At 39.3% G+C, this 24,029-nt stretch overlaps 1 protein-coding gene across 2 annotated transcripts in view; it reads left to right on the top strand.

Annotated features, from left to right (window-relative positions):
- Positions 1-13,806: 13,806 nt before the first annotated feature.
- LOC139467809 (nonsense-mediated mRNA decay factor SMG5-like) overlaps positions 13,807-24,029 on the top strand; it is an 86,884-nt gene continuing 76,661 nt past the window's right edge. For both annotated transcript variants that reach the window (XM_071249346.1, XM_071249427.1), the window contains exons 1-6: positions 13,807-14,005; positions 16,305-16,403; positions 18,828-18,951; positions 19,916-20,072; positions 22,704-22,826; positions 23,238-23,327. In XM_071249346.1, coding sequence (XP_071105447.1) covers positions 13,938-14,005; positions 16,305-16,403; positions 18,828-18,951; positions 19,916-20,072; positions 22,704-22,826; positions 23,238-23,327 — 661 coding nt within the window. In that variant the 5' untranslated portion in view covers positions 13,807-13,937. The remainder of the gene's footprint in view (positions 14,006-16,304; positions 16,404-18,827; positions 18,952-19,915; positions 20,073-22,703; positions 22,827-23,237; positions 23,328-24,029) is intronic.

A 24,029-nucleotide genomic window follows, 5' to 3' on the forward strand; every position in this document is an offset into this window, starting at 1 on the left:
TCTTCACCGTGCATATGTGCCGCACTCAGATGTATTCCAACTGTAAGGCTGCGGAATTTCAGTTATCGAATCTGCAATCTGCACCAGATAGTCCAGTAAAATAGACGTCACAAGGATCGATCTACGCAACTGGGATACGATGACATGCATCAAGCAAGTGAAGCTTGATCCTCCGCACCCGATCCTCTTAGTCACCTAGGTGGTACAGGTGGACGAAGACCAATCCTAACACGGGTCTTCACGGAGGACATGTAACATACACGATAATGCTGTGCTACGTGATAAGTTGTGATATTCCAGTCAATAATTTATACTCATTGCGATATACACCTGTCCACGTAGCACTGGTGATAATACACTCCTCAAAACGTATAAATCACTTACTGAACATGCCATTCTCATATATATCAACTTGCGATAATAACGTGTACCTGTTCGCTGTACTGAATGCATTGTGATCTTAAATTGTTGATTCATAAGCCATAGGCCCAAAGTTTAAAATAATTGCAAGGTATGCGTGTTTCTTCCAACTAACAATGCATGATGTATGTACTGTTCAACATGTTAGGTTGAAATGAGTATGGAAAACAAATTAATATTTGGATAACATGTATTCGTTGGGATATATTTGTTAAAGATAGCGTTACCCACAAGCATAAAATGATTACTCATTTTCTACAACGGTGAGGTTACAAGATGTACAGGTATTATATTATATGATTTTAAATATGCCTTTATAGTTTTTAAATCCAAATAACTTACTCTTAATTGAGCAAGCGAGACTCGAACCTCTTTATTGTAACAGACTATAACATGTGTGATTTGCAGAGAAAATAGGTATATGTAGATTTGTTATTTCTTAGTTCTTCTATCCACATTTGCTGAAAACAATCTTTAGCAATATGAAGTAATAATGACATACATATTTCAATGTTATCCCAATGTCTTGAATTCTGGAGTAACATATACAAGCACGGATGCAGCACGAATGTTTGTTTGTTTGTTTGTTGTTTAACGCCGCACTCTGCAATATTACAGCTATATGACGGCTGTCTGTAGATAATCGAGTCTGGACCAGACAATCCAGTGATTGACATCGTTAGTCGTCTCTTTCGACAAGCATAGTTGCCATTTACAGCAAGCATGGGTTGCAGAAGATCTATTCTTCCCCGGATCTTCACGGGTGCACGCACTTATTTTTGCAGTTTTGCATTTTGTTTTGCAGTTCGCGTTTAGTAATCGTGTAAATGTTTTGAAAAAATATCAGTTGAAAGCGGTCAGAGGTCACATAATGTTATATGTATTTGGGATTACACTTACGTGCCCTACTTTGAGAGTATGGGTTCGAATCCTAGATCGGACTCCACGCACAAAAAAGTACTTCACTAAGAATGTGTGATCCCAATTGTAGCATATGTTACAATAAGTGATTTTGTAGGGTGTAAGTTAAAGCTTATTTGCGTACAGCTGGTTCCCCCCTCTTGATCAGCGTATGGTAACCTATGAAATAACATATATAGGCCGCGTCTCACTCATAACATGAGATAACGTTGAGCCGATGCATGTGCTTTGACCTCACTGCTAAATGTTGTGTCAATGGCGCTTAGTGTGACGGAAATTTTCTCGCCTCATGTGAACATTATTAAAAAGTGTTCTTCCCTCATCTCTTTGTTTTCAATCCACGCAATTGGGATACGATGATACGCAATCAACCAAGTCACCGAGCCTGACCCCCCGATGTATTTAGTCGACTCTTACGACAAGCATGGGTTTCCGGGTCATTTGTCTATCCGAGAACCCCCACAGAAGACAGGACAAATAATGGTGAATAACAAATTACCTGGAATTTGAAAGCCATATTTTGCACTGGCCACTAGAGTCAGCCTCTGTACAGGTGACATTTATCCAGACGTATCAGTACTGTTCGTCCTCAATGTCGCCGTCAGTAATCACTTGAGTCCAAGGCCAGGCTGCAACTATAGTGTGACAACTGTTAAGGGTTTCCGCTGATTTGTTTAACAAAACGAAGACAAACAGGACACGTCGTATGAACATTAACCACTTTGGTAAAGCCAACGGACAACCCATGGATCATAATCAGCGGATCCTGGCATAACTAAGGGACGCCACGTATTAAGAAGCCTTAAAACACATGTGAATTTATAGTTACTCACTACTCACTCATTCGCTCGCTCGCTCACATGCTAAAATCTACTTACCACAAACATCCCGCTATAGAAATTAGTTTTCCCAAGTTTGTTCAAGGGTGGTTTCATGTGGGGTCCGTCCGCTTGTCCGTTTGACCTGTCATGATTACCATCTTTGCAGTAGTGTATGTTACCGAGAATCCATCTGCTACTCTGAAATGTGTTAATCAGAAGGTAAATCGTACATTGAAAAATACACAAAGGACGTGAATTGATTCTCTAGATTTTCGTAATCATGGGGGCACGGGTGGCCCAGTCGTCTCAGGCACCGCGATTCGCTGTGCAGAGTTGCGTCCCTTGGGCACGCCAGAAACCTATGGTTGTGGGTTCGAATCCCGGTTCGCCCCGATTATGTCTCTAGGTTTCACCGAAGTGGTAAACGTCTGAGACCTGAATCACTTCGGTCTTTCCTCCCACATTAAGCTGACAAGCCGCGATATAACTGTAATACTGCAAAAGCGGCGTTAAACCCAACTCACTCACTCACTCGGAACCAAGACACTATCAGGCACCACTTGTTCTGCATCCGGAAACAAAGAAACGACCATCCCTTCACAATAGAAATAACAGCTATGGTATCCCTTTTGCAATCGTTTAGGTGTGACATTTCATATCAAATATCAACACGAGCCGATGAAAGTTTAAATCTCCGAGGTTTGGTTTTATGCTACCATACTTGCACACAGACGTAACTGAACATGCAAGTGTTAATGCTATGGTGGATGGGGTTTTACGCTAATTTTTGCAATATTCCAGCCACGGCAATGAAGGACACAGAATATTGACTTCATACATTGTACCCATGGGGGAAATCGAACCCCGGTCATTAGCGCGTTTCAGCCACAACAGACTACGACATTTCCAATAATCTTATACAGTAAAAGGGACGACTAATTTTAGTTCGTTATAACCGTAATTCCTTATAAGCATATATACAGTATAACTACAGCAAATAGTCGGGACGAAAAAGTTAGTTCGTTATATCCGTTAGTTCGTTATAACCGTAGTTTACTGTAGTTACATTTTGCAACTATTCGGGCCGATTGTTCGTGATGACATTTTTGTAAACATCGCCCCTTCCCGGTGAAAGCAATTCTCTGATGTTAAAAACTGGATTCATTTCTAGGGGGATGTGCTATACTTTGTAGTGTGTTAGCAGCAGCATGAGCATCGAATCGGATACGATGACATGTAACCAACCAAGTCACGGAGCCTGACCTCCCGATCCCTTTAGTCACCTCTCACGACAAGCGTAGGCTTCTGGGACCTGTATTCTTACCCGGAATCCCCACCCGTCTTAAGGAGATACGCAACTATTTTGCAGAAATATTCTTTGTCCCGCTGGGTACCCTAGCAGATAGACGCAGAACACCACTTACAACATTCAAAGCAAAAACACGATGTGTAAAATATACACTAGACTCTAGTAATCAGTACCGTGCAGAGTACAAATATTCCGGGTCAAACACGTTTTCCTTTCAAAGCTGTTCCCATTTTTCTTTCCCTGCGTATATTACATATTAAAGTATGAATTCTGCCAAATATGAATGTTATTATTTCTTGTATCATGTTAAGGACAATGTTAATACAGGTTTTAAAAAAACCTTAAAAGTGCTTTCCTTGTGTTGAAACGGGCGCTCACTGTGTTCCAAAACGAACATATGTCTTAGGTGTTTCTCTTTACTTATAATCTCTGCATTTGTAGGCAGCAGAAGAATTTCAGAGTTAATATGTCGTTTTTAGTTTCGTCAAAATAACTATCGTGTCACTGGATCGTCTGGTCCAGAATCGGTTGTGTTGGCCACCGTTGTATGACAGTTTTGCCACGGCATTGGTAGGCAAGAGTAGGAGTTGCATCCCTTAGGTGCACCAGCAACCTTTGCTCATGGATTCTAATCTCAGATTCGGCCTGCACCATAACATTTATAAAACACGCCGGGTCCCCTCTCACATCACGATGGCGCGTCGCGATATCACTGAAATACCGTATTACAAAGAACAGTGTAGCATCTCACTCATTCACTCACTCACTCAAACCATATGATGACAAAGAGCTTTGATGTACATTCAAGTACCGACATTGATTAGCTCGTGGTCCGGTGGGCCAGGCATGCGCCGAATTCGAGTCGTACGATCGTGACAAAGTTCGATGAGGCCCAAAGTTAATCGATCTGATTATAAACCCAATCCGTGAAACCATTAAAAACTAGGTTAACAACGCCCCAAATTAGGTCACCAGTGATGCTGCATCAAAGTCCAACATGTCTGTGTACGTGTGGATATCATCAGTACTGCAGTCCAAAACACCTTTCGGTCATAACAGTTCGTTTGGATAAGTCAGGAAAAGCGTGTGTATTGACGTCCATGTGTGCTATGAATATCCATTACATACAAACATGCACGCACTGACGTACAAACACACACACATACGGCCTACATACATAAAAACAAACAAACAGGTACATACATACATACATTCATGCGTGCGTGCGTACTGTACATACATACATACATACATACATATACGCACGCACACACGCACGCACTCGCGAACACATACACACAAACACCTGCGCACATCACGCACGTACATCATGGTGTCCTGACTGTCTCGGGACAGAGATACTGGTATCGTAACAGTAATCTTTGTACAAGGTTATCAGAATTTAGGGCAGGCGTTTTTCATCATAGACATCAGGTCGCTGCTGTCGTCTCTGTATGATATCACTGACAGGGGAGTTCAGTGTATACTCAGCGGCCACCTTGTTCCCATCAACCAGACAATCACTGCCCTCACCCGTATCTTCATCTGAACCATAGACGTTTTGACACGTCACATGACGTTTTGACGATTATGATTCACATGAAACCCAATCAGTTATCAATATGCAAATGTTCTTCATGCACCAGACCGCTCAGTGTTCTAGTGGATAAACCGTCTGACCGGAGAGCGGAAGGTCGGTGGTTCGATCCCCGATTGAGTCATACAAAAAAGACGTTAAAAGATGGTATATTTCTATATACATTACCCTGCCTGGTGATCTACAATAACGGGTTAAACAAGGACTGGTCGGCTCGGTTTGTTGTTCAACGCCGCACTCAGCAATATTCCAGCTATACGACGGCGGTCTGTAAATAATCAAGTCTGGACAATCTAGTGACTGACATCATGAGCATCGATCCACGTAATTGGGACACAATGACACGCATCAACCAAGTCAGCGAGCCGCGAGCCAGACCACCCGATCCCCATAGTCGCCTCTTACGACAAGCACAGTCGTCTTTTATGGCAAGCATAGGTTGCTGAAGACCTATTCTACCCCGGATCTTCACGGGTCGGTCGGCTCGGAGTCAGTATACAGTGTCCGAGTGGTGTAGCTATGTAAAACTGCGGCATGGCATCTTCGTGCGCTAGCACTATAAAACCGGCATTAGCTTGTCATCGTATCCTAATTGCTCATGACATCAATTACTTGTTTTTTCTGGTCCATATTTACAGACCGCCGTCAAATAGCTGGAATGTTGCTGATTACGGCGTCAAATAACAAACAACTCGTGTATCAGAATAACTCGCATGTGGATAAGTTACGAAAATGGACGAAACAATTTAACTCAGATAAAGCTACACGCAATAACATATCAGCCTGTGTGAGTTATCTGAGTCCGATTATAAGACAGAGTTAACAGGTACGCACGGACTTGGCCTCTCCTACGGAAGAGGCGGGAAAGATCCTTGACCCTCGACCTTAAACTGGTGATGATAAAGAGTGTACTTTTCCACTTATGGTAGGCGTCTGTCGGTTTGTACCGCTACGTCCCCTATAAACGTATAACCATGCGTATCGCTTGAATACCCAGTCTTTTATAGTACAAGATAATGCTTTGTTTAGACCTGTTTGTGTTCGAGACTCCAGCGCAAAGGGAAGTAGAGAATTGGAGTTGACCAAATAATTACAAACATTATCAAAATGTAACTAGGCTAAAAACAGTTGCCGAAACGTAAGGTACAAAACAACTTCGATGCCATCGCCATTACTATCGAATACCATTTCTTGTTGTTTCATTCTCTTCCACCAACAAACAAAGGGTGAATACCACTCTATAAAAACATGAAATCAAAATAAAATGTCGGTACCTAAGCAAATATAAAACTATATAAAACAACTTCTTTTCAGATTTTCAGTTAAGCCACAAAAACAGATAAAATTTACTTTTAAATGGTATTTGCTAATGCAATATTTTTTGCACCAAAAATAGGTTTTTTAATTTGTTGGCATAGTGATTGTTCATAACATACAAATACGTGCAAACCAAGCACCAGATTTGTCAATATATGAATGAAAAATACATACAAATCAGTATGACAAATTCTTATGATATTAAATAAGCTATAATAGTTCAAGGATAGAACGTGTCCCTGTTTTAACATAAACATTTGCAAACATTTCAGCTGATATGAAAATTATGATCATCCGTGAAATGATTTGAAACATTTGATTAATCACTGTAATATTGAAGGGAGGCCGTATTTTAGTCGTCAAAATGTAACTTTTACCGATCATGAAATATACAATGATATATTCAACAAATGGTATGTGTGGGTGGCAAGTATCTCACTGAGTGAGTGAGTGAGTTGATAACCGATCTCGTGGCGATGATGCCATGAATTACTCGTGACTGTCACCATACAACAGCGAACTCGCTGATAACACGCATGTACATCACGCCACTCTCACAACAGGTGAGGTTTTTTGTTTGTTATTTGACGCCGCACTCAGCAATATTCTATCTGACGGTGGCCTGTCAATAATTGAGGATGAACTAGACAATCCTGTGATGGATATCATGAGCATCGATCCATGCAATTGCGATACGATGACTTGCATTAACCAAGTCAGCAAGCCTGATCACCCGACCCCGTTAGTCGCCTCTTATCACAAGTTGCTGATGACCAATTCTAACCCGGATTTGCACGGGTAACAGGTGAGGTGAGGGAGGAGTGGGTGGGTGGTGTGAGACGGTGTGTGTGTGTGTGTGGGGGGGGGGGGGGGGGGGGGGGGTAATACTCCTGCTATATGACGGTGGTTTGTAAATAATCGAGACTGGACCACAATCTAGTGATTGACATCATGAGCATACGCAATTGGGAAATGATGACATGCATCAACCACGTCAGCGAGCATTACCACCCAATCCCGTTACTCGCCTCTTACGCAAGCATGGTCGCATTTTACGGCAAGCATGGGTTGCTGAAGACCTATTTTAACCCGGATCTTCCAGTGTGTGCGTGCGCGCGTGTGTGGGTGTGGGTGACGCTACGTGTACTAGTCCGGACGAGTGGTACAAGCAGCAAATCACGCAGCCACTAGTCTGTCTCCCAGACCAAAGACAATGAATTAAAAAAGGAATCCGATCAAGTCTAGAATTATTAGGCAAGTCTGAAATTAAGAATTGTTCTGGGCTCCTTTTGAATTTTATTAATTATTTTGTAGATATATATTTTAACTAAGATAACTTTATTTCTGGGACTAAATATCAGTCTAAAATAGCCACCGACACACAAATGCGCGCTACGTTTTGTACCTCATCTTACAGAAAAGTGAATTCGGACAAGATTGAAACACATTAAAGATACGAAAACAGACAGGATATTATCGTGGCGCTTCAGTCAATTTACACATGCTCACTTACCCTGTTTCCATGATCTTGCGCTCCCGGACATATTTATACCAGCGAAAACAAGTTCATGCGTATCACTGACAATCATGGGAAATAAAAAACTATCAAATAAAATATAATAAACGCTAAAAAAAAACAATTTGAAAGAGAATAAAATATTGATGTCCATGAAACATGAATTCACCATGACAGTGAAAGGGGCGTGGGGTTAAATGTCCGTTCACAAGTCAGTTTTCGGGTAAGACCACCATTAGCAGTGAGCCAAGATGGACAACGGTGTCTCATTGACGACACAAGATGTTTGAAGAAGGCTTGAAGGATGTCATTCCAGATCTGGACCAAGGCCTGTCGCTGCTGGACCAACGTCAACGATTGGTTCATTCCACACATGTTCGGTGGATGACAGATCTGGCGACCAGCAGGCCAAGGGAATATGGGGATGTTCTATTGTCCACTGAAGTCTGTGAGCACTCATGCAACGTGAGGCGTGCATTGTCTTGCTGTCACGTCCATGGGTCTGAAGGAATGGGAACACGTGAGGAAGGATAACTGAGTCAGGGTATCATACACCTACATTGCCATCGATGACCACCAGAGGGGTCCTGTCATGCGCAGTCATGCCTCCTCGCACAATAACGCTCCTATCTCCCAATTTAATGCAAAATCTACGATTCGAATTTTTTATTTTACCACAACACTTGCAAAACGTATTTAGATACATGTATTAAACTATCTGGTCATGCATACTCTGAAGTTGACTTAAATTATATCAGCCATATGAAAAGTCAGAAGGAATGGCTGCATAGTCAGAAATAAATGCGAACATTAGTGACTTGTAGTGTAACCATAGAGTTCTAGGTAATTTTTGTCACAAACTATATATCACATGACTAACCACGGGTCCGGGTAGTACTGTGGGTACACGGGTGCTACTCAGTACCCACCCGACCCGGGTACCCGAGTTACCCGTCCCAGCCCTAGTATACACGTGTGAAGAATCGACCTCTGGTCTTCGGCTTGACGAATGAAGGACCGCTAGGCTCCACCGCTCCCAGCCGAATCGGTTGTGAGTATTATTTTACGACGTCTTCAGCGGTCAGTCGGACATATTACCCAAGTATATTTTGAGGGAAATTATATCGTAAGTTAAAAGGTTATACACAACTGGCAACTCGTGACATCGGAGCCCTGGATACGATTCCACACATGGGTACAATGTATGAAGTTGGTTGGTTGGTTTGTTGTTTAACGCCGCACTCAGCAATATTCCTGCTATATGACGGCGGTCTGTAAATAATCGAGTCTGGACCAGACAATCCAGTGATTAATATGATGAGCATCGATCCACCCAATTGGGATCGATGACATGCATCAACCAAGTCAGCGAGCCTGACCACCCGATCCCGTTTTTCGCCTTCAGGGTTGCTGAAGACCTATTCTACCCCGGAATCTTCACGGGTCCTGCAAATGGCGACGTAAAACTGAATTCACTCACTTAAACCTGCTTCAATGATTAAGTCAAGATAATCAAGGCTTAATTTCTGAAAACAAATCCTTGGCCCACTTGCACAAACCGATCTTAGCGCTAAGATGATCGTAACTCCCATACTTTAACATAGGCTTACAATAGTCTTAGTGCTAAGATCGCTTTGTGCTGAACTGCATTGCTATTTCATTTTTTAAATAGCCTGAATCGTTTCTTTACAGATATCCCCTCTCAAACAAGTCATCACTCATATGTATATATGTAAATACAAAATTTCACAACTGCAGATTTAACACATGTGCGTGCTTCTAAAACGGTACTGATTATGAATAACGTCAGATCGTGAGGCAGCTATATGCGAAATTACATTCTTGACCCTGGCGAAAACACGTGTGTACCATTCCTGTATTCCAGTTCAATTATCGCCAGTTATTGACAGATAACGTGTTAGATGATCAAGTGGATAAGGGCGGCCCTTCCACGTGACAGGGGTGGGTCACGTGACACGTAATTTACATTTGTCAGCAACTTTCCACCTAGTTCACGAAACATCGTATTTTATCTGTTGACAAGTCATGGTATATAATAGGGCTGGGACGAATCCAAATTTACTACCCGGGTACCCGACCCCTTATTACCCGACCCTACCCGGGAACCCACTGCAAGTCTTGAAGAGTTGGGAACAAATTGTCTGATTGGTAATTGTTTTGCCGCAGCCCTGGCTGAAACTATTTAGATACATGTATCAAACAATCGGATCATGCGTTGACTGAAGTTGACTGAAGCTTTATCTTTACTCAAACATACACAAGTCAAAAGGAATGTGTGCACCGTCAGAAAGAAATGCGAACATTAGTGACTTCTAGTGTAACCACTGAGCTATAGTGAGTTTTTTCATTAAACAATATATCACGTGACAATCCACGGGTCAGGATAGTCCTGTGGGTACCCGGGTCCTACTCAGGACCCACCCGACCCGAGTACCCGAGTTACCCGTCCCAGCCCTAGTATATAAGTATGATACACAAAGATTATTTTGAAAGGATAGAGATGTGATACTCAATATAAACCCACCACAAGTATATGCCATGGGTACGTCAGCAAATGAATAGCGCGACACATTATTGAGTAATTCTAGTACTTGATACTCCCCGGGTTCAAATCTGAAGTAATGTATCTAACTTCTCAATGGAACAGTTTATCGACGGTTTATCGGTTTGATATAACAGTAACACACTTCATTCGGAGATAAGATATTTTTTTTATGGATAACAACTTCTTTACTGTTTTAACGGCGTTTCATTGCTATTTTATTTATGGTTATTCGATGGTGATAGATTTGATAAGGGTATCATAGTTGCTTTTGGACCTTAAGTTTTAAAATGTTTGCGTTTTGATAACGTTTGTAATGATTGATCAAATCCAATTTTCAAGTGCATGCATGTTTTCTTTTGCTCGCCGGTGCACTTCGATCGCTTGCTGTAAGAATGTCAATTGAACTTTGTTGTTTAACGCCGCACTCAGCATTATTCCAGCTATATGAAACGGGTGGTAAATAATCGAGTCAGGGCCAGACAATCCAGTGATTGACATCATGAGCAACTGGGATACGATGACATGTGCACCAGCCAAGTCAGCGAGCCTGACCACCCGATCCCGTTAGTCGCCTTTTGCTGAATACCTCATCTCTACCTGGATCTTCACGGGCCCGCCAATGGGAGTAGGTGTGTACAGATATATTACATTTTTTTATATTTCCTTTTTATTGAGGAATACATTAATTTGAAATATTGTTTTTAGAATTATAGAAATAAACTGTAGTTAAAAAAATAAAACACACGACAGTACCCTATAATAAAATCTACCTGTTTTCACATCCGAAAATACAATCATTAATTAATTATAACAGTTTCAAACTATTATTTAGAGGATGTCTTATTAGAGAACTTCTATAAATTAGGATTTACATAAACAACGCCTCTCTTTCGTAATGACTCATTGCTTCGAAATCAATAGAGTGTCCGCACGTTAGCAAGGTTGAAATGTACGTTAACTATTATTGTCATACATTTCAACAATCCATTTTGAAACTTACCTTGATAACAGTACTATATTCATTGTGTATCCTTTCCTGTCAAAAAACAAATCTAACATTCACCAGAACCGAAAATCCTGAAGGAAATAACTTTGGTGGAAATACGATCGAAAATGGAAAGCCGGCCTCCTTACTGAAATACATTTTTGAATCACGAGACATCGACAGCGAGTGTCGGACCATATTGATCACCCAATTGCAGGGCCCCAACCTGACTGACCTGACTTTCTATATCAGACTAAGGCTTTGTTCGGCTGTCAAGTACTATACGACGAACAAGACACTTTAGTCTATGGTTTGAAATAAGCCCTGTCACAAAAGTGTTTATTTCAAATTAATATTAAGTTAACCAATTTAATGATTTGAGATCTCTGACAATATAGGTAAGTCGGTAGTGGATTTTCCCACGGACAGTATACCTTCTGTGCACATGGAATACAAATCAATATTATTCACCAGTTAACACTTTTCTTCATTGTATAAGCGTCATGTAACGTATATTCAAGTACAAATACTCCCTATGTTCCGTATATAACGTTTTAAGAAGTGTAATGTTCTGTTATGTTAAAGGACTCGATGTTAATATACATTACTATGACAGACAGTTTTATTTCAGTGTTGGAGGCCCCGTGGCCCTGACTACAATCTTACACACATTGCCAGTGGTGTGTGGTATAGAAATTTAAAATGTACATTATTCAGGAATTCTTTAAAGTCACTTTACATTCATAATGACATTTTCAATTGACTCGCCATTAAAAACTCTCTTGGCAGTAGCGGATATCGCCAGGAGTATATAATAAATGGACATCAGGCTACGAATCCACATGATTCTACCCTGATGAAAATCTACGATACTATATCTATATCATGAATGTACATTTCTCTAAATGAAAATGGCTAAACCTTTCAAAGCTTTTCTATTTCTTGTTGACATTAAATCTAAGCTTCTGTCTTGATGAATAACGATGATAGTATATTGATAACAACATATTTCTGTTTGATCTGTAGTGGGGACACACTAGCAAAAAAAGGTATTATTCTTCGATCTCCATCAAGTTACATTTATCACAAATTAACTTGAATCATACACTGTTTTACTATAACGTTGCAGTTGTATTTTGAAACCATGTGATAAACACCGAAATTTACCAAGTATTCTTATAAGATCTTTTTTTCAAAATTTGATGTTATATAATTCAGGTTCGAGTTATGTTTCGTACGATCCATAATGTCTAACAAATACGGAAGTATTTATCTTTTGATACCAAATTTGAATATCTATGCATCTGGTACGGAACATACTCATACAATTCCTGGGATATTCAGACGTATGAGAATCCTGCTTGGAGTAATAACATTTTAACATGTGACGCCCAGTATACTCCTCCATTATCCACATATACATTTAGCATGTCTCAGCAAGCCCGAAGTTAACCTGTGGGTTCATACGCACCTACCTACACCAATACTTTATGCAGCGACAGAACAAATATCGCCATACTTCACCAAGCACAGCATTGGTTGATGTGCGTTTACTATAAGTTCAATGAATCTTTTGAAAAAATCACTCTGTACTTTTTCAACACTTTCCCTATAGCTATATACCTGTGTTTTCCCATTTTGTTTCTATCTATAAAGAAATATTTTTGATAACATTTGATAATGGAGAAGATTCACATAAACCGACTCGGCTTGTTTATCAATCTATATTAATTATGAATAACATATATGTTTAAATCGTTTATATTTAATGAATTGAAAAGTATCTGTGATTATAGTATTGAAAAATGAGATCAGAGACCATAAAATAAAATTATGTGTGTCTGCTGAGATTTAGTTAAAATTATTATGATATGGTGTTCTCGTCGTTAGCCAACATCAAAAGTAGGGGACTTTCAAAGTAAAATAGAATTGGTTTTTAGTTTTGTTCATATGCTTCTAAACAATCGCAGCAATATATAGTCCATGTAGATACACGATCATTTTTGCTCTTGCCTTTGAGTAAATTAAACATCTGTTCTCTTAACCAATAGATTAGGTTTTCGACATTTGCAGCCGATCAAGTAATTAATGTCATTAATTCAGGTTTTAAGACTGTGTAGAACAATCTAATTCCGATTTTTTATCACCCATTCCCGTCTGCAATGTATCTGCTATGGCACAAAAGTAACATTCACGACGCGAGTGTATCGTTTATCTATAAGTATTCTTTCAATAAGGAACAGATTTAATTATTTAAAATGATTTGGAGTGTAAATCCATTTTCCAGCTCCAGCTGGTGACTTTTTTCTATACTCTCGCAAATTCTCGCCGAAGTCACATGATCAGTGTTAGAGACCAATATGGCGTCTATCTATGAAAATGTAACGAGGAAGAAACTGAAACTTTCAGCAACGTGTTTAAGGTTGTGCCATTTCACATGAGAAGCGTGTGAAATGGTGTGCCACAATAGAAATAAAGTAAAGCTATGAAGAAAGCTTCAAGTACGAGTAATGAAGCGAAACCTGACGTTGACAAAGCTAAGAAAATCTACAGGTGCGGCCAGTGGCACTGATGACGAGTCACTGTTTACTTTGATTTTTTGTTCCATGGACCTAATCAGTTACTAATTAAGCTGAAATTTAATTGACTAACGCTTGAGAATAAATGTTTTGCTCTATACGAAATATAATCAGATTTGAAGGGAACTAGATAGATCAACATGTCAATGATGTCAAATATTTGAAAAAGCATGCTGCTGTTTCAATACCATTTTGAATTAGGCCTATTATGGTGGATGATCATGCTATTCTTACTGTCTTGTATTTTGGAGTAGAACATGAGCAGATGGTCTGAACCCACAAACTAATTTTTGCATGTGCCATACTTGTCATTAGACAATAACATGACTAACAAGGGATCTCTAATGATGTTCCCCTGAGAGGTAATGTGATACAGACAACAGGTAAGTTCTCAAGCTCTTGCAGGTGACAGTAGTTTTGTCACACACTGAGAATCTGTATGTCTGCATGTCAAGTAGTAGGGATGTCATGATTCATTGATGTGTTAACGCATCACAATTTTACATCTGATGATAATACATTGGCTCGTCACGCCGAAGACCCGGGTTCGTTTCCTGACATGGGTACAATGTGTAAAGGCCATTTCTGGTGTCCCTCGCCTTGATATTGCTGGAATATTGCTAAAAGAGGCGTAAAACCATACTCACTCACTGATGATAATATACATACTGTACCTACCTACCCTGTATTGATTTACAAAAGTAAAATATAAATTTCAAATTATTGCAGTAACCAAGTCTGATAACTATTCTGGCTAGCATTACCTTAAACTACTTGCCACAAAACATAATGCTGAATCTGACTGTATGAACTATCAGGTCAGCCCTAAGCAGTCATGGAATTTCAACATAAACTTGTTCATAGCCACAACCTCATGTCAGCCAGGCCAAAATGGCACAATATGAGTATCACTATATGTAGCATACCATTTCTCAGGATCACAAAAAATGAATGGATATGTGAGGTAAACCTGTTGTGACACCACTGTCAGGTAGGCAGTAGACAATATTAGCAAAATTGAAGAATGACAAAATACTGCCATCACCTACATTGAAATATCTTATTTATATTATAACTTTTATTATAGGATAAGAACCTGAAGCCTTTTGTGCACTATTGCATCATTTATGTGTTCTGTCATACTTAGAGCTTAATTAATACTCATATGAGCTAAGTAAGGATAAGAATTTGTGGATGAACCACTACACAGTCACTACTTTATTACAATTAAGAGCAATGTTTGGGTGTAGGTTCTAACACCGTTATCAAGCAAGCTCATATGAGCTGTAGTTTCTTTGACCATGTTACCAATCCTTCAAATAGTAGCAAATGTTACAACAATAATTGACCATAAAGAAATACGTCCATCTCCATTCCCACTGGGTAATCAGTCCTAAGATATGGCTGAATTTATATTTGATTCATCTACATTTAAAATGTTTAAGAATATATTGCATAGGGTACTCAAGTAAAGATTTGCGAAGACTGTTTTCTTCAAAAGTTTTCATTACAAAATGCAAATGATTACAGTTACTACTTTCACAGTTGCTATAAAAAAAATAATTTTGGTAGAAGAAGTCAATACCACAATAAAGTCTCATTAGGAGTAATTCATTTGACTAGCATGTAAAATATTTGTTTGTCACTTACTACCATCATCCCAGATAAGCTAGGTGATAGTTTCCATATTCATGAGTTTTACCAAACTGGTAAAAACATCTACATAATCTAAGACCTGCATCCCAACACGCTTTATTTCATCGTTTTGAACTGGAATGCTTCCTCAATACTGTAAATCTTGAAATTAACGCGAGCGTGATGTAAATAAGAAAAATGCGAGTGGTCTTGGCTTACATTATTAAACATCGCATTTATATCAACAATATAGTGGTGTATTCATGTTAACCTGTGGCATGGTATCTCAGTGGACTAGCACTATAAATCGGCAATCAGTCCGGACTAGTACAAGTAGCCACACAGACGCATGCATTACGCTATATAAGTGCAATAATCTTGGACGCAACGTTTACCTATGTTAACAGGCCTATTATAATTGAGTTCACACTTCCTGTCTTTCATTATTTCACATCACTCACATTATTATTTATTTTCAACTGTAAAATATCACATATTTTACTTACATTACAATTGCTGTTGAATCCCATAAGTAGTCATAAGTTATGACCATACTAGTGTGTTGGTCTAAATAATCTTCTCTTTGTTGTACATTTGATGAACAATGTGATAATAACATACTATTGTTTTGTTTGTAGAGCTGCTCTGGATGCGATTCGTCGTCTGGATGAGATAAGCAAACAGAAGAAAGCATACAGAGATGTATTCTTGCAAGATGCTGTTGGACTCAGAAATAAGTCAGTACTTGATCATTATGTTGATATGAAGCAATATTACCCAGTGGAGATTCCTGGTTAGGATTTCTCATCAGAAACCCATGTTTGTCGTACGAGTTGACTTAATGGATTGGGTGGTCCGACTCATGATATAAATTACTGTGTTTTCTGGTCCAGTCTCGATTATTTACAGGCTGACATAATATCCCTGGAATATTGTTGAGCATGTTGAGTAGTGTGTAAACAAACAAACGCAAAGAGGCAAAACAAAGAAATATTGAGCACTGATGAAAAACTGATAATCCTTTTGTGTGATATTTACCACCTCCATGGTCTAATGGATAGTGAATCTGCCCAGAGAGCAAAACATTGTGGTTCGATCCCTGGCCACATCATTCAAAAAGATGTTATAAGTTAATATTTGTTGTTTCCCTGCCTGGAGTTGGGCAAAAGGTGATAAAACAAGAACCGGGCAGGTCAGTCAGCATACTGTCTCTAAGTGGGGTATCCATGGTATGTTGTGGCATGGTATCTCAGTGGACTGGTACTATAAATCTAACATTTGCCCAGACAAGTACAAGTATCCCTCACCCACCCACTCACACATGCACATGAAAACCCATTTAACCTCACCTTGTGTTATATTTAGGGGGGTAACGATTCACTGAATGTTGGGTGCATCAGGATACTCTATGCACATCAAAGTGATACAAATATATATGGCTGTAGTGTTAAATGTTATAAACATGAATTGTAAAACACTATTTTCTATTTGCGTGTACATGAGGCTGCAAGCCACTAATCATGCTAATGTGTGAACTCAAGTATGTTTTATTTCGGTTTTCATTATTTCTTTTGATGATGGATGTGTTTCCTCCACAGGCCAAATGTTGCCAATTCATCATCCTATAATCAGGGCTCGATTATAATCAGGGCTCGATTTAAGGAACTTGATTTAACTTGCGCAACGTGCATGTTGGCATAAAAACCAAGTTGCACCAAACAAAACCAGGTTGCACCCTGGTCCCATCAATTTGTGAAAGTTGAAACATAGTATGGTCTGTTGCCAGCATCACATAAATTGATGACACATTGCTGTAGAAAGTAATAGCATTGTGCACATAATCGTGAAGTACCCACAGTTTGATGACATCAAGCCCATGAAAGTATGACAAATTGCACATCACACAGGAATTACTGATGTAGTATGGTAAATACATTTTGGAGGCATTGAGTGTGTTAAAAGACTGATTTTGTGTGTGGACAAGTAAAGGTTACAAAGTATCAAGACATGTACCATATCCAAGTAAATGTATTGATACCATGGTTCATTTACGTCTGGGGACACGGGTGGCCCAGTTGTCTAAGGCGCCGCGATTCGCTGTGCAGAGTTGCGTGCCTTGGACACGCCAGAAACCTATGATTGTGGGTGTGAATCCTGGTTCAACCCGATTATGTTTCTAGGTTTGTCAGCACCATGGCCATGGGTTTCACCAAAGTGGTAAACATCTGAGACCTGCATCACTTGGGGCTTTCCTCCCACATTAAGCTGACACGCTGTGATATACCTGGAATACTGTTAAAAGCGGTGTTAAACCCAACTCACTCACTCACTCACTCACTCATTTACGTCTGTTAATGAATGTTAGACCATACATGAATGCTGTGATGCATTTCTTATGCGTTTTAAGTTATCCCCCACCGTATCGTGCATATTTTCATCCATACATACGCTGATACAAGTCTTAAACAAATAACTGAAATACTGTTCCAAGTGGCAATACAACCAAGCTCTCTCACTACTATTCATTGGCTCTTCCCATAATCCAGTCATAAAATACTCTCATCCTATAAATTTTAATCCACTTACTCTCTATTAAACCCTTAATCCTGTGTGTGTAAAATACCTTTTCATACTGTATGTGTCAAACCAGTAAACCTGTATGTTTTTTTATTGTTTGTCAGTAATATTCCAGCTTTCTAAAATCTGTATGTGTTAAACCCATGATACTATGTGTGATGACCCTGTTGACCTGTGTCTTAATCCTCTGATTCTGTACCGTATTCGACGTAATAAGCGCCCCGCTCTAATAAGCGCCCACGGCGATATTTGCTAATATATTGGCTAGTGAACAATCCCAATTAGCACCCCTTCCGATTGATCAGTGTACACAAGACTTATTCATTTGCGTATAATACGCACTCATGTGTTATCATGGTTATATGCCTTAAATATGGGCAATTATATTCTGGAAAAATATATCTGTCGTATATAAACATTTCAGTCTGTCAGCATAAACAGCGAAATTTATCTTTCAACTGTTTTTTTTCACCAAAATATTATTCCAATAATTTCAAATTTTGAGAGCGCCCTGGGCGCTTATTATGTCGAATACGGTATTAACCCCTGATGTTGTTTGTTTAACCACTAATACTCTGTTACAGACTCAAGGAGTATTGTGAGAGGTTGATGTTCTACAACCCAAGTGACTATGGCCGCAAAGCAGAGGAGGTTCTATGGAGGAAGGTGTTCTATGACATCATCCAGGTTGTCAAACACAACAGGAAGGTTAGTGACAATATATTTTCTACTTTGGTCGCTATGTGGCTGAGATGTTGCTGATGCGATGTTTAATCTTTACTCACTTACACTCTCTCTTTCAGCTTTGCTCCTGAAACAAGAATTCACTTCAAATTTACATGGAACAATTTATAAGTGTGACCATCATGCTTGGCCAGCTCGTCATACAATTTGTGATTCAGGCAGTACTGTATTGGTACTGGAAATTCTAAAATACTGATACCATACATGTGTGACACATACATAAAAAAAACCATAAAAATTTATGTCAGTTTTAAGACATTCATTGACTTTTTTAGAGTGAATACTTTCTATGTCATGTCTGTGCCATTGACTGTTTATGACTAAATGAATGTTTGGTTAAAAAAAGGTAAAGAGTTATCTTTATGAAAAAAATATGAAAGTATTGAATAAGAATCATTCTACCTTGAATTCGGAAATTTAGAGGTACAAATGACAATAACAACTCCTGACCGAAAAACAGAGTAGACTGACACATTTTGAGGAAGTTAATATTATTGGAACAGTACTTCTTTGTCTGTCATTGTCATTATTCATTTTTTAATAATTGTGTGTAAAATTACAGGTTATGAAATGCAGATATGCATATACTATTCAATGTATGTTTGGCAATTCATGTATGGCAGAAAACACGATAGTCATCGACTAAGGAAGTGTATGTCAAGTTTTAGGGACCAGAGATCTTGAACACTGGCTCTTTTCTATAGGGGACTGTGATGTCTTTTCTAAGTTCCATTCCAAATTCAGTTTAGTGCAGTTAATCTACAGGTAGCCTTGCTCTATATTTAAAACATTGTTTTTCTCTTAAATATACCTTTATCATGTTTATGCAAATGGTTTTGATACAAGTATCAATAAGTGTATAACAGCATGACTCTGCCTTCACTATACATTGTCTTCAGGCTTGTAATCTGTGTTTGTATGTACACAGCATGTGCGTCCCCACGGGTCCCTGGAGACAGCCTACCGGACACACCTGGCCTCCGCTACTGGGTACTACCAGCATCTGCTGTTCAGGCTGCAGCAGGAGTTTGGCCTCAAGTTGTCCGGCATTCTCGACTTTCATCTTGTTGCAGATCCCAAACCAGGTAATATGGTTGTCTGCTACAACCACAGTAGGGATGACTATTCATAGGCAGATCCAGAGGGACATCCAGGGGGTCCTGACTCTTCCCCACCCACTACTAACCCCCCCATTTTAAAAAATAAGATGTATGTTGTAGGCAGCAGTAAAATTATCTGAGGGAGGATTTTGATATTTATGACCCCTCCAATTTAAAAATGCTGGACCCGCCTGCTGCTGGGGCTATATTCACCTTTGCGATTCTATGGTATTAGTAGCCCACACTTCTACAGTAGTATTGTAATAGTTCTCAACCATTGCAATTGTATTTTGACAGTAGTAGATTATCTTTAAGGCTTGATATTTATATAAACCAATGTAATAGAAATTAATAAAATAACTGACAATCTCAAAGACGGCCATTTTCCTCCCAGTCACAATTCAAAGGGAAGTAACTCTAATCTGAATCTGTCATAATCCTTGCTAATCAGCACATGGCAGGTTTGAAATATAATTTTTAAACTTACCGTATCTCACACTATGCATTTTTTCCTTCTCCTTTTGATCCTTGTGTGGAAACATCCTAAAGTTTCCAGCTTCTACAAACATTCTCAGCATCACCATTGTCACCACCCAAACAATGGGTCATGCTCTGTAATACCATGGGATGTAACCTTACCCAGGTTGATCACCTGACTACCCCTGCCACATCATTCTCTTCCTCATTGCCAACATGTGGCAATTATTTATGTTTTATTTATGACTATTTACAACTATTGAGGCTGTTGATTGTAATGCATGCTTACGACAATATTGACAAATTACAGTAGTTGAATATTCCCCGTGACATTATGCCACTTGTTGGGCCTGCAATGTTTGACGTGAACGGGGACTGGGAGTACATTGACAGGTTGGCCAAGTTTTTATAACTCAACAGTTTCATCAGCAGGTGGCCTTGAAACTGTCTCAGGTTAGCGGGATGTTGACATTATACTGGGGTTATTTATTTAGTTTATTGCAAATATGTCAGTAAGCGTTTTTATGAAACCTTGTATGAAAACGAAATGTTAACTTATTGTCTGATATTGCCAATCATCAAGATCCTGGTAAGCTGGGGAGACAACAGAAATATGGGACTAGAACATAGGAACAGAGTTCATCCACCTAATCATCTGTTTCTCAAAGGGGACAGATTTTCTCAAAAACTATTTAAGTCAGAGAAATTAAATTTTGCCCTGCTTAAAACTTTGTCCCTGGTCTTGATCTCAAATGAGTTCAAAAATTGGGGTCATAAATTCATTTCCACAGATTTATGGCCTTTGCTCTATGCTTTTCAACTTAGTGCATAGTTTGTGAAACACGGACAAGTTTTCTCTGCTGAAGTTACACATGTTACATGAATGACAGTTTGCATGCTTATCTAAGTGTAATACTTGTCAAGACTGAGTTCGAAAATTGTTCCTGTAAATGATGTTTTTACAGAGTTGTGGCCCTTGATCGATGTTATTTTAGTTAGTGCATAGTAAGCAATGGGGACAAGTTTTCTCAGAAACTACTGTTAATTAGCTTATCTAAGAGATAATTATCAAGACTGAGTTATATTTTCCAGAGGGAGGGCCTTTTGTGTATTATTTCACATTTAATAAATTTTCTTTTTGAAGTGAAGCAGTCCAAGTACCTATCTCTTCTTAAAAGGCTTTATAGGACTCTTTTTTATAGTTTTTATTCACTACTATATGAACAAACAAAATTCTAATGTGCCCCAAGGCGAGTGATAATGGTAATGCCGTTTTCTTCTTTTTCTTGTTTCTTCCTTTGAAAATCACATTCCTCATGAACCTGACTCAAATAATCAAGCATGCGATTGGCTGAAATTGAGCGTCAATGCCTTTAAGTGGAAGTGACTTGGTTGTTATCGTAACCAGAAGAGAGTGGATCATTGCTGATAATATCAATCATTGGTGTGTCTGATCTAAACTTGATTACTCACAGGCCACTTTTTTATGGCTGAGAAAATCACATTCCTCATGAAACTGACTCAAATAATCAAGACTGCCTCCGTGGTCTAGTGGTAGAGCGTCCGCTCGGAGATCGGAAGGTCCGGGGTATGATCCCCAGCCGTGTTATACCAAAAGACGTTAAAAGATGGTACTTGTTGTTGTCCTGTCTGGCGCTCGGCATTAAGGGGCTAAAACTAGGACTGGTCGGCTCGGAGTCAGTATACTGTGTGTGAGTGGAGTATTCATGTTATACTGCGGCATGGTATCTCAGTGTGCTAGCACTATAAATCGGCATTAGTCCGGACTAGTACAAGCATCCACACATACACACATGCACGTCGCTATATAAGTGCCATAATCTTGGACGCTACGTTAAACCCAATTTCACCTCACCCACCACCTCCAATAATCAAGCATGCGATTGGCTGAAATTGAGAGTCAAGGCCTTTAAATAGAAGTGACTTGGTTGTTATCGTACCACAAAGGGGCAGATCGTTGCTGCTAACATCAATCATTGGTATGTCTGATCCAGACTTGATTATTTACAGGGCATTTTGTTACAGCTGAGATGTGGTTGACTGCAGAGTAAAACTAGAGACTAACAAACAAGCATGTGAGGTTAACCATCTGTCAACTAACATCACTCTGTATTCCAGTAAAGAAACACAGCAGTAGTAGCAGCAGCAGCAGCAGCAGTAGCAGCAAGAAGACACCACAGTCCGTGATTGAGTGGGCGCAGAGAGCCTGCCACAGATGTCTCATTTGTCTTGGAGACATTGGTAAGTTATAATCTGTGATATTGAACAGCGCTCCTACTGAAATCATCCAGATCAACAATATATGGATATTAACAACTCATGGCTAAACGACTTCGACACAGTATGTCAATATTGGAGGCAAAGAAACCTTTTGACCCTACATTCAGCTGACATTGCACATATTCACTGAAAAACTGTTCAAAGGAGTATTAAAAACAACTAACTCACTGTCTCTGAAAACACTTCCTGTCAAAGTAATCCCTGCTTATTTCTGCTTAGAAACACAAACTATGTAATTTGATAGTTGTCGTGGCCAGAGGACATTTGGGATTACCTGCCAATCAAAAAAAAAATGTTTCATATTATTTTTACGAATTTTTAGCCTTTTTGTGATGATTTAAAAGCAGTAATCTCTAAATGTTGTACTTTCAGCCCGATATCAACAGGACTTTGATCATGGCGTGAGTGGCGCCACAGCGGAGAGATACTACTACCAAGCTATCATGTTGTTTCCTGATATTGGCAAGTACATGTACCACCAGCATTATTCACTCCCATATCCCCCCCCCCCTTCACATGGACCAGCTCAGAATAGGTTCCCACAACACATGCTTGTCACAGAGGCGACCAAGATTGATAGGGTGGTCAGTCTTGGATGAGATCAAGCATATCTCAAGCAACATTGCATTTCAGGTCATTGTGACATCAGTTACCATGACATCACAATCAAATGACATCACTAGTCTCTCTGTCACTTGAAGCTCGTTAGCTGTACTTTAAACACCCAAGACTGTTTAATTGTTTACAAACTGAAAAAAATGGAAGAATGATATTGGAGCGACTCAATTAAGTGTCTTTTGATATCAAATATGTAAACATTCGTCGATAGAAGTTAAAAAAACCATGGCAAGCCTCTGAGTTGTAAATTTTTATCAACTTGTGTTGATGTCTTTGAATGGCATTTAGAAGTGATACACATAAGGAAGAAAATTTATGGATGTCAGCTTTTTTATTATGAGGAACACAACAATTCGGAGGATATAATTACTACTTCATCAGGCTAATAAATGCTACTAAGCAGAGAAAATATATATGTAAGAACAACAAAAGTAATACGGTAACAAAGATGGAAACTTAACAAGGGAAGCCAACAGTTAATTGGGGCTTATAGGTCATTAGCAATGGACAAACGGAAGCCAACACTTAAAAGTTAATTAGCGCTGA

The sequence above is a fragment of the Haliotis cracherodii genome, unplaced genomic scaffold (assembly GCF_022045235.1).
Source record: "Haliotis cracherodii isolate W230 unplaced genomic scaffold, xgHalCrac1.p SCAF_1, whole genome shotgun sequence".
Lineage (NCBI taxonomy): Eukaryota > Metazoa > Mollusca > Gastropoda > Lepetellida > Haliotidae > Haliotis > Haliotis cracherodii.